General features: G+C 42.4%; 1 protein-coding gene across 1 annotated transcript in view; it reads left to right on the top strand.

Annotated features, from left to right (window-relative positions):
* Nucleotides 1–6,516: 6,516 nt before the first annotated feature.
* CFDP1 (craniofacial development protein 1) overlaps nt 6,517–12,453 on the top strand; it is a 127,071-nt gene continuing 121,134 nt past the window's right edge. Inside the window, exon 1 of the mRNA XM_032323232.1 lies at nt 6,517–6,734. Within this exon, the coding sequence (XP_032179123.1) occupies nt 6,671–6,734 (64 nt within the window). The 5' untranslated portion in view covers nt 6,517–6,670. The remainder of the gene's footprint in view (nt 6,735–12,453) is intronic.

Genomic DNA, 12,453 nt, shown 5'->3' with positions numbered 1-12,453 from the left:
AGACAGAGTGGCAGGAAGAGGGAAAAGCAGGCTCTCTCCTGGGCAGGGAGCCTGATGGGGCTTGATCCCAGGACCCCGGGATGATGACCTGAGCGGAAGGCAGACCCTTAACCGACTGAGCTACCCAGGTGCCTCTAATGCGTTTTGAAAGGTGTTTTTGTTTTCATTGCTATATTTTGATTACCCATGCTTTTTAAAAACTTTAAATATAAGATGTATCTTTAAATTATTGAATATTTCATCCATCCCAGTATGTGAACATTCTCCTGTGAATAAATTTATATAGACCTTTGTATACATGGAGCTTTGTAGCTTGAAATGTTTTAAGGGGAAACTATTTGAATGATAAAGAATATGTTTAGTTCCCACTGGTTTTTTTCTTTTTTTTTTTTGCTTTTTAAAAATTTTTCAAATACACAATTATTTGGGGGCAGTCACTCAGATGGAAAAATATTGGCATATGTGTTGAACATTTTATTTTACTATATATGGGCTTATGCAACCCATACTTTCCTAGCTGGACATTCACTTTTCTGTCCACCCCCCCCCACTGTTTTTTTTTATGGAGGGGAGGCAGCTCCCAACCATAAAAGCTTCATTCTTTAATGTGGGGGGTTGGGGACGAAGGCATTTCATGAAGACAAGTCTATATACAAATGTATAATGAACATTCCAAGAGAAGGATGTCTCTTTGTGCTTTTTTTTTTTTTTTTTAAGACTTTATTTGACAGAGAGAGACACAGTGAGAGGGAACACAAGCAGGGGGAATGGGAGAGGGAGAAATAGGCTTCCCGTCTAGCAGGGAGCCCAGTGTGGGGTTCAATCCCAGGACCCTGGAATTGTGACCTGAGCCAAAGGCAAACACTTAACTACTCAGCCACCCAGGTGCCGCTCTTTGTGCCCTTAACTCATTTTTTAATTTTGCAGCAAAACATTACTTCTTAGGAAATGTTTAAATTAGTGAGAAAAAGTTGATGCAAATAATTAAACCATTCCTATGTTTTTGAAATTTTAAATTGTATGTGTCCTTTCTGACTGCTCTGGTTTGAATTAAGCTCTTGTTAAACTGCAGTGCATACCAACCTTTCCTAAGACACCATTTCCTGGAATGTGAAGCCCTCGTACCATTAGCTAGCCACACGCAGTAAGTTTTGTGTACGTGCATTTCTTTTTTGGGCACTCTGTTAGGCTGGTTGTGACTAAAATCAGCTTAAATTTTGTATTAGATTATTTCACTAACTGCTATAGTCAAAATGATCAAATCTTTGTACAACAGAAAATTATTTAAATTTTATTTTTCTACTGACATTTCTAATTCTAGTATAAATGTTTATCAATAAAGAACTTCAATTCTGTGAACTGGAATTGTTCTTTTTTAATCTTTTTAATCTTTTGCAATATAGTCTGGCTTAGATTTTGGGGGTTTTATTTTTATTTTTATTTTTTTTGATTTTTTGGGTTTTTAAATAGTTTACTACTTAATATATGTTTACCTGTATTTCTTTTACATTTAACTTCTTAGTAATTTATGGTAAAATTCTTGTTCTAAGATGTGATTAAACTGTATGCACATGGGAACTTGAGTCCTCTTAACTGTACTTTGCGGTCTGTATCTTGCCATCAAGAAGCTTTTTGTCTGATTCCACACTGGGATGGCTGAGAGTTGATAAAGTGTATGAAAAAAATTATTTCAATAGTAGGTTCACATGAAGAGCAGATACAATGTCTGTCAGTTGAGACTCTCATTGACATCACAGAAGTCTTTTTCTGCTCTGCCATTTTCAGCCAATTGTCTAATTTGGGTGTCTGACATTGTGGGCACAAAACACATGATCCATACAGTTCCAGGAGTCGTAGACAGACAGACAATGTCTGGCAGGACACTGCCCATCCATTCTTTCTCATTATTTTTTATTGAGGTATAATATATATTAAAGTGCACACATGTATAGCTTGATGACTTTTTACATATTCATACATTTATGTGAATACTACTCACAACAAGGAAAAGAACAATTTCAAGGACTCCAGGAGAACCCTACATGCAGAGTGGGGCCAGAAGTCCCCAAGAGTGTGTATATCCAGGACCCAAGGCAAGAGGAACTTATCTTCAATTTTCAAAAGGTGATAACCCCTGTGTAAGATGAGGGGCTAAAAGTGCTGAGTATGGTCGAGTGGGCCCCATAAACTCTTGCTAAGAAAACAATAATAATGAACCCGGAATCTTCTAGGGAGTTAGGGAATTTGTACTTTGGCCAACTGGAGAGCCCTGTCTGCAGGGGCCAACCACTGCTTAGTTCCAGCCTATTTCTGCTTGGTGGGATTTTGAGCCACATTTTCAGTTTTTCAAGGGAAGATGGAAATCTAGATTTTTTTTTTTCAAGATTTTATTTACTTGACAGAGATCACAAGTAGGCAGAGAGGTAGGCAGAGAGAGAGAGGGAGAAGCAGGCTCCCCACTGAGCAGGGAGCCCGATGCAGGGCTCGATCCCAGGATCCTGGGATCATGACCTGAGCCGAAGGCAGACACTTAACAACTGAGCCACGCAGGCGCCCCTGGAAATCTAGATTATTTGAAATACACATCTTTAAGCTCTTGCAACTAATTTGAATCCACAAAATGCTATTTGTGTCAAACAACCCACATCTTTGAGCTGGAGTTGGCCTCTTCATTAAACTTGAGACAATGGAAAACAGCTCCTACCCTGGTTATCCTTCAAGTGGTTAGAAACAGTGAATTTGAACAAATGTATGGCATGCTAGTGGGCTATAAAAAGGAGACTGGGAGAAATGAGATGATGCTGGAGGAGAGAGTTGGCTAGAGAACCTCAGTGCATCGTTTTCCCCAGACTTGGGCCCCGGTGACGGGGCAAAAGGCTACACCACAGTCTGTCACTGCAGGTTCCACTTACCCTGTCCAAGGGAAAAGGCTGAGCATGTTAAACGTCCAAATACTGGGTCCTAATCTAACATCTATTTTTCTATTCTCTTCCTATAAGGAAGATCTGAAATGGATCATAGACCTACATCACAAACGAAAACCGTAAAACTTAAAATGGGAGTTGAATTTTGTGATCTTGAGTCAGTCAAGGGCTTAGAAGCCCAAAAGCACCAGGGACGAGAAAAGTGGAGAAATGGGACTTCATCAAAATGAGAACATTCTGTGCTTCAAAGGATGCCATCAAGAGGGTGATGGCACACAGGAGGAAGTATTTTCAAGGCCTATGTTTGAGACGGGTACTCAGAATACATAACTCTTACGACTCAACCATAAAAAGACAACATGATTTTATGGCACACAACAGGAGAAAGTATTTTCAAGGCCTATGTTTTTGAGACGGGTACTCAGAATACATAAAGAACTCTTACGACTCAACCATAAAAAGACAACATGATTTTAAAATGGGAGAAGGATCTAGATAGACATTCTCCAAAGAGCATAAACCATGGCCAAAAAAGACGTGAAAAATGCTTAACATCATTATTGAACAGGGAAGTGCAAATCGAAAACCCCATGAAATGCTGTTTCTCACCCACTAGGATGGCTTTAATCAAAGAGACAAGATTATTGGCAAGATGCACAGAAACTGAAACCCTCGTACATATAACTTAAAAATTTTTACTCTGGTATGCGGCTGTATCTCCATATGGATTCACTTGAAGGATTCGTGTGGATGATGTCTGAATTCTAGAATGCAGTCGATTCCTGTTGATAGTGGTTATGTGGTGGTTATATGGTTTGATATGATATGGTGGTTATGATATATGATAGTGGTTATGTCTCTAAAGTCATCGTGCACACTCAGCGCATACTGCACCACTACTGGGGGAAATACAGGGTTGGGTTCCTGCAAGTCTCTGCTCACATTTCTGTCAACTCATCAATACATAATCTTGTCTTAACGTGTGCTTCTGTTCAAAGACACCTTAACTTAATACATGTTTCTTACAATAGTTCTTTATAATAAAACAATATTTCAGTTACAGCACTTTTGTGGAATGTCCTCCACAATACTGGGACTATATTAACTCTTTTCCCAGTCATATGCACACATGCCGTGATGTAGTAAACACATGGTATGACATACAATATTCACATAAACACAGAGAACTGTGACCACATACCGTATACTGCACAGTAATGCAAACAGAGTCCTGAAAAAAAATCAGACATTTCATGAAAAAGTTAACTAGAATCTTACTGTTGACTGAACAGCGGAATGTGTGATGGTGGCAGCACACAGTGTGGTTAAACCTTGGTTGCCCCGCGAAAACCAAGGAAGAAGTAGGTGGAATTTATTCTGCGGAAGAGGAAGAGGGCAGCATGTCCACATTTGGCAGTTCAACATCAGGCATATGTCTCTCATGACTTCTTGGAGTTGGCAACTTTCCCCCGCAAACCGGCTCGAAAAGTTGGGTCAGCCTTGTCTGCTTTGCTTTTTGCCTCAGATCTTTAAGCATCTTGGCATAAGGGGCAAATGCCGTGGAGGTGAAGTGCTTAAATTTGAGACTGCGATCAAGCATAGGGTCACACTCTTCCATGTCACTGAAAATTCTTTCCAAGGAAGAATTCTATTCTGATATTTTAGTCACTGTAAGAGGGTCTGGCTTTCATCGCCATCCTCATCATTGCTGACTCCAATGCCTTGTTTTGCCAACTTGTCCAGGTCTTCATTGGTGGGTTCTACTGCCTTCTCTGCCAGAATTTCCTCCACATCTTCCTCCTTCATGTCATCAAAGCCCTCCCCACTTATTTGCCATGTGATATGCATTATGTTTTTGACACTGTCCTTTATATTTTCTGTAACACCTTCGAAGCCTTCCAAATCTTGCACACAGTCTGGCCAAACATTTCTCAAACAGCTATTGATAGGAACTTGTTTGATGCTGTCCCAGGCTGTCCCAACATAATAAAGTTGTGCAGAGTGACTGACTTCTAATAGTCCAACATGGTAGTCTCCATGCTGGACTTGAGAGCCTTAAGGGCCTTGCTATAAAGCTCCCTGGTATAGTGTGCCTTGAAAGCTTTTATTATACCCTGGTCCAGGGGTTGGATGAGAGACGTAGTGTTTGGGGGCATGAAAAGAACTTCTTTGTTGGGGTGGGCGTTTTTCAGTTCTTCACAGCAATGTACTGGGGCATTATCCAAAATTAATAAAACCTTGAAGGCAAGATTTCTGCCCTGGAGATAGCATTCAACTTCCGGTATGAAGCAGTTGTGGAACCAATCGGATGTCATCCATGCTTTTCTGTTCCACCTCCAGCGGACCAGCATATGGTTCACACTTTTCCCTGTCCGTGCTGGTGGGTTCTGGGCTCTGTATACCATCAGGGGTTTGCACTTGAAGTCGCCCTTGGCTTGGCGCACAACAGCAAGGTTGCATAGTCTTGGAACGGTTTAAAGCCAGGGGCTTTGCAGGGCATTTGAGTTACATAGGTTCTTTTGCTAAAGTCCTTGTAAAATAAGCCAGTCTCATCAGCGTTGAAAACCTGCTCTTCCACATATCCTTTCTCTTGTATAACACTCACCAAGTATTTCTTAAATTCTTCCGTAGCCTCCTCATCTGCAGAACTTGCCTCCCCTGCAAGTTTCCCATTGTTCAAACCATAACGCCGTTTGAAACGGGTAAGCCAGCCAGCGCTAGCGGAGGAAGGTTTAACATGTTTCTGGCCCTGGGTAACATGACCATAAATTTCTTTGGCTTTCAGCCTCACGACAATGCTGTCTACCACACCTTTTTTTTTTTTTTTAATCAGTTGTCATCTCATGAATCCATAAACTTAGCCGCTTTTCCATCTTCTCCATTGCTTCCTTATGCACTATAGACGTTATTTTAGCACTTTATGGGGCAGCCTCAGGCACAGATCGGCGAATATCCTTTTCCTTTTTCTTGATGTAGCGGATTGTTGATTCATTAACATTGAACTCACGGCCAACAGCACTACAGCTCATGCCTGAACGAAGCTTATCTAACACGCGTATTTTCTCCATAAGGCACATCACAGCCTTCTTGGGCTTAGGAGCGCTAGGCAGCGCTTCACCACTACGCTTGGGGGTCATTTTAAACAGCGAAATCACCACCCGAAAGCACAAAATGTGCCCCTAAATAGACTGCGAAAAGGACAATTATTTACAGCAGGAGTGATAAAGCAAGAAAGCACCTTGTATCTGCTTGGTGCAACCTCAGCTAGTCCATCGCAGCGGCGGTGGACTCAAGAGCTTCACCGTCTGCGCATGTCCGCGAATAATCCCAGAGAGCACGACGAATATTGATTTGGGGGTTACCATAAGTTTAAGCAAGGAAGCGAATTCGAAAATACCAACCTGTGCCCAAAGACACGTAATCTTGTTTAAGCGCATTTATTAAATCAGAGCGACGGGACCGTGCTGAATACTACAAGACTACAAGTTCCAGCATGCATCGCTGCAGCGCGGAGCCTGTGCTCTGTCAACCACTACAGTACCGTCGAGCACGAGGCATTGGCCCCGGAAATGTCGCATTTGGACTACGTAGCACTCTCTGCGCATGCGCACACGTTGCGGGGTTGGGGGGAGCCCACCCCCGCCGCCACCGCCCCCGCTGAAGCTCTATGGTCTCTCCCTAGAGCTTTGCCGTTCGGGACAGCTGCTGAAGTCCTTGTGGCTCCGCCCGCCCCGCGCGGCAGCGACATGGAGGAGTTCGACTCTGAAGACTTCTCTACCTCAGAGGAGGACGAAGACTACGTGCCGTCGGGTGAGCGATTCGGCCGGAGGCGAGAGGAGGTTTGCTCCGCCCCGCGCTTCACGTGAGGCGCGCTTGGCCGGCCGTGCGTGGCCCGGTGGCCCCGGTGGCCCCGGCCGCCCCGGCCGCCCCGGCCGCACGGGTCTCGAGCGACCGTGCCGCGCAAGCCCCGGTTCCTCGCTCGCCTGCTCCGTCCGCGCGGTCGCCGCGGGCCGAGACGTGTGCGCGGGGGAATCTCGCGCCGCCGCTGCCCGGGGCCTGCCTCGGGCCGCCGCCCCCTCTCGGCGCGCGGGAACCCGCACGTGAACGCGGCCCGCCGCTGGGGATGCAGTCGGTGTGGGTCGGTACGCGGACCGACTGCACCGGCGCTCCCGTCTAATGCGAGGCCGTGTGAGCGTTGGACGTGATCGTCGGACCGTCCGTCCCGAGGGACTTGCTGGCTAGCACCGCGTCGAAGATCGCTCCACTTTTTGCCCTCGCATGGTTATTGGAAAGTTCGTCTGATGGTGCATTTTGTCTCTTTGCGACATATACCTGTTTCTCTTTTTTCAGGTCTCTCTCTTTGGTATAAACTGATAGAAACTAAAGGGGCCCAGAATAAATCTTGTCACTCAAACCTACGCCTTCCCCACACTTCCATGTCATTTAAAGTATCTATCGACACAGTCGGTCAGGGAGAAAAAACCCCCAAACCCATCATTCATTCTTCCTTTCTGTCTTCTGGTTCAAGCAGTCAGTAAGTTCTCTTGTGTCTACGTGGGAAATGGGTTTCTGACCGCTTCCTCGCCAATCTCACTGTTAACTGAACTGCCATTATTCTTCAAGAGGATTAGCCCTAGCTTCCCAACTGGTTTCCCCGATTACGTTTCCATTCCTGTCCATCAGCATTGGTCTTACGGTAATGGCCAAAGTGGTTATTTGAAAACTAGTTTTCGTTTGTTTTATTTATTTTATTATTTTTTAAAAGATTTTATTTATTTATTTGACAGAGAGAGATCACAAGCAGGCAGAGAGAGAGGGAAGCAGGCTCCCAGGTGAGCAGAGAGCCCGATGCGGGGCTCGATCCCAGGACCCTGAGATCATGACCTGAGCCGAAGGCAGAGGCTTAACCACTGAGCCACCCAGGCGCCCCAGTTTTCGTTTGTTTTAAAGATTTTATTAATTTATTTGAGAGAGAATGAAAGAGCATGAGAGGAAAGAGGTCAGTGGGAGAAGCGGACTCCCTGCCCAGCAAGGAGCCGGATGTGGGACTCCATCCTGGGACTCCAGGATCATGACCTGAGCCGAAGGCAGTTGCTTAACCAACTGAGCCACCCAGGCGCCTTGTAAACTAGTTTTCACTTTAATCAAAGTTGTGCATACCTATACTTAAACATAGTCAGGGGCGCCTGGGTGGCTTAGTCTGTTGAGGGTGGGACTCTTGATTTTGGCTCAGGTGGTGATCTCAGGGTGGTGAGATTGAGCCAAGGTTGGGCTCCCTGGTAGGGGTGGAGCCTGCTTAAGATTCTGCCCCTCTTTCCATCTCTAAAATAAATTAATCTTTTTTTTAAAAAGAAGGCTCAAAAGCCTTTATTTGAAAACTAACGGTTTCCATCACTCTGCATCTCTGTTCATTCCTCCTGAGGAGAAGCTGCTTTCCAGTTTTTAATCTTTTTTATCTACTTTTTTTATCCACTTTTTAATCTATTTTCGTTTTGTGTTGACTTAACCCATGCTTGGTAGGTCTTATTTTAATACCCTCCTAGGTCATCCAGATCATTCCTAACACACACACCCTTCCACCTTCAGGCCCTCCCCAACTCCCCAGCCTACCATTGTTCCTATGCCCCAATCTTGGTGGGACCAGTAGTCCCTGTTTACTTTTTTGTAATAACTGAACACCACATTCAGGTCTGAACCATGTGGTGTATACTCTGATTGCTCTTCCTACTCTACTTATTTTGTGTCGAATTAATAATTGTCATTTTGCTGTTGCGTAGTTGTCCATGACCTTAATGATAATTTGACCCTAAACTCTCAGAATTTTAGAAATCGTCTCCCAAGGCAATCAGATTGATTAAAGAATCATTTACTTTCATCTTGAAGTCCACTTTTGCATTCTGACCTCTGATTTGCCTTGGTTTTATCACTTTTTAAAATTTTATTTTTATTTTATTTTATTATTATTATTTTTTTATTTCCAGCATAACAGTATTCATTATTTTTGCACCACACCCCGTGCTCCATGCAATCCGTGCCCTCTATAATACCCACCACCTGGTACCCCAACCTCCCACCCCCCGTCCCTTCAAAACCCTCAGATTGTTTTTCAGAGTCCATAGTCTCTCATGGTTCACCTCCCCTTCCAATTTCCCCCAACTCCCTTCTCCACTCTAAGTCCCCATGTCCTCCATGCTATTTGTTATGCTCCACAAATAAGTGAAACCATATGATAATTGACTCTCTCTGCTTGACTTATTTCACTCAGCATAATCTCTTCCAGTCCAAATTTTATTTATTTTTTAAAGATTTTATTTATTTGTCAGAGAGAGAGAGTGAGCACAGGCAGACAGAGGCAGTGAGAGCTCCCTGCTGAACAAGGAGGCAGATGTGGGACTCCCTCCCAGGATGCTGGGACCATGACCTGAACCGAATGCAGCCGCTTAACCAACTGAGCCACCCAGGCGTCCCGGTTTTATCGCTTTTAAACCTAGGATCTTCTGTCCGCATCACCACTCTGGGTGTTCATTTATCTCCCTTTTCTGTTGGATTCCATTTCTTGGATCTTGTGTTATCTTTTTTTTCTTGGTATGTTCCACCAAAATGAGAATAAATTATCAAGTACTTGAGGGTAGAAGATGTATAATAGACATTCAAGGTGTCAAAATAGTATTTCTAAAAGTAATTATGTGACCCCAGGGCATACCTGATACTTTGTCTGCTATAGAATTCTGTGTTTTGTAATAATTATTCTAGGCTTTATAATGATATGGTAATGGTAATGATAGCTTTCCATCAGAATGTTAAGGGTGTTGTTTTATTACTTGCTAGCTTCCAGTGTTTCAATTAAGAAGTCTGTTTTGCTGATTTCTGTTCATTTATATAAGACCTGTTTGTGTTTGGAAGCTGATAGAATCTTCTCTTTATTCCTGTTTTTTCTGATATTTCACAATGATGTACTGTGGTATGAGTCAGTTTTCATCCATAGTGCTTGGCTTCTGGAATTTTTGGGGGGGGGTAATTTCCTTTCTTCATTTTCTGTTATTTTTCTGGAAACATTATTCAGATACTGACTCTTATTTTAGATCTTCTGGACTGGCCCTCTAATTTTATCTCCTATTTTCTCTCTCTCTCTTTTTTTTCTTTTTTTTAAGATTTTGTTTATTTATTTGACAGAGAGACAGGGAGAGGGAACACATGCAGGGGGAGTGGGAGAGGCAGAAACAGGGTTCCTGCTGAGCAGAGCGCCAGATGCGGGCTTCAATCCCAGGACCCTAGAATCATGACCTGAGCTGAAGGTAGATGCTTAATGACTGAGCCACCCAGGTGCCCCATATTTTCTAACTCTTAACTTTTTTTCTACTCAGTGGAAGAATTCTCAGTTATCTTAAACTCTTGTATTTTTTCCTCCTTTCATATTTTTAAATTTGAATAACTTTTTTCTTCCCTAGTCATTTTTTATAGCTCATGTTCTCATTTCATAGTGAAGTATCTTATTGCTCTGTGGGTACTGATATTAATTTAAATTTTTTGATGTTTAGCTTATGTATAGTAAAATTTCTTCTTTTCAGTGTACTGTTCTATCAGTTTTGATAAATACCAGAGTTGAGTGACCATCACCAAAATTAACAGTTGCAAGGCCCCCCCCAAATAAAACATAGACCATGATATCTGAATAGAAACAGTTTTGGGGCGCCTGGGTGGCTCAGTGGGTTAAAGCCTCTGCCTTTGGCTCAGGTCATGATCCCAGGGTCCTGGGATCGAGCCCCACATCAGACTCTCTGCTCAGCAGGGAGCCTGCCCCCCCCCCCCCTTCTGCCTACTTGTGATCTATGTCTGTCAAATAAATAAATAAAATCTTGGGGAAAAAAAAAAGCAGTTTCATTTCTTCTTTTCCAATAGGTATGCCTTTTGTTTCTTTTGTTTGCTTTACTGATCTTGATAAGACTTCCAGTATGATGTTGAATGTGGTGAGAGCAGACATCCTTGTCTTGTTCCCAATTGTAGAGGAGATTATCAGTGTTTCACTATTTAGTGAAACCCATATTAACTATGGGTTACAGATGCCTTTTGTGTCTGCATGTTTTAAGTCCATTACAATGACTAACACATTACTAGCTCACTCACATAACACTACTGAGTATGTGCTCTTCTCCTCGTTTTGCAGACAAAGAAATTGAGGCACAGAGAATTTAAGCAAATGGCACAAAATGATTCAGCTACAGAGTAGCTGAGCTGGGATTTGAATTCTGGCAGTGTGTGTATACTGTTCCTCACGGAGGCATTTTATCAGGTTAAAGAAGTTCTCTCTACTCCTGATTTGCTGAGAGGCTAATTTTGTCAAATGCTTTTCTTCCATCTGTTGGTAGGATTATGTGTGATTTTTCTTCGTGTTAATATAGTGAATTACAGTGTTTGGGATTTTTAAATTTTGATAAAAAATTAAAAATTGATTTTTAAATTTTAGACAGCCTTTTAGTTTTGGGATAAAACTCGTTGGGTCATGATGTATTATTCTTTTTATACATTGTGGGGTGCCTGGGTGGCTTAGTTGGTTAAGTGTCCAACTCTTGATTTCGGCTTAGGTCATGATCTCAGGGTTGTGAGATCCAGCCCTGAATGGAGCTGCACAGTTAGCATGGAGTCTGCTTGAGATTCTCTCCCCCTCTCGCTCCCCCTCCGTCCCCCTCTGCTCCTACTACTGCTTGCCCGCACTACCCCCCAAATAAATAAATACAGTCTTTTTGTACATTGCTGAATTTTGTTTGCTAGTAATTTGTTGAGAATTTTTGTATCTGTTTTTGAGGGATGTTTATCTGTAGTTGTAATTTCCTTGTCTTGTTTAGTATCAGATAATACTAGCCTCATAATATGAGGAACTATTTCTCCATGGTGATTTTTTAGTCACTCTGTGTATTTTGATTTTATTAGATACTTTCTCAGATTTTTAGTAACTTGTAGTTGTTTGGCTCATGTTTAACCATGGGGGACTAAAAAGGTGATTAGAAGCTCTGGGTCTTTGGACAAGATATGTTCATTGTGTTCTTTTTTTATCTACAGGGATGTTATTCTTCTTTCTCTCTCTCTTTTTTTTTTGGTCATAGTAACTGCATGCAATTTGATCATTTTGTGCATGCGTATCATTTAAAATTTGCTTATCTCTTATCAGTGGATTTAAGCATTTTTTACATATGTAAGATCAGAGCCATATTTTTCTCCTTGTCTGAACTGTTTGCAATATTTACCCATTTTTGGGGGGAAAAATAACCTTATATGTAGTGTGTGAGCTTTGTAGAAAATGAGAAGATTCAGACAGTTAAGCATAAAAAAACAGAATCATTGCATTCCCACGGATAATCCCATTTGTAGAAATGTGGAAATCCCCTTTGTAGAAAATGAGAAGATTCGGACAGTTAAGCATAAAAAAACAGAATCATTGCATTCCCACGGATAATCCAATGAATTATCAATATTAATCCTTTAGAGAATCCTGTAGTGAACTCTGATCTTTTCTACACCCAGGTATAGATAT

This window comes from Mustela erminea, chromosome 19, assembly GCF_009829155.1.
Source record: "Mustela erminea isolate mMusErm1 chromosome 19, mMusErm1.Pri, whole genome shotgun sequence".
In the NCBI taxonomy this organism is placed as follows: domain Eukaryota; kingdom Metazoa; phylum Chordata; class Mammalia; order Carnivora; family Mustelidae; genus Mustela; species Mustela erminea.
The sequence above is the reverse complement of the archived record's forward strand: the minus strand, read 5'-3'. Positions and strand labels throughout refer to the sequence as shown.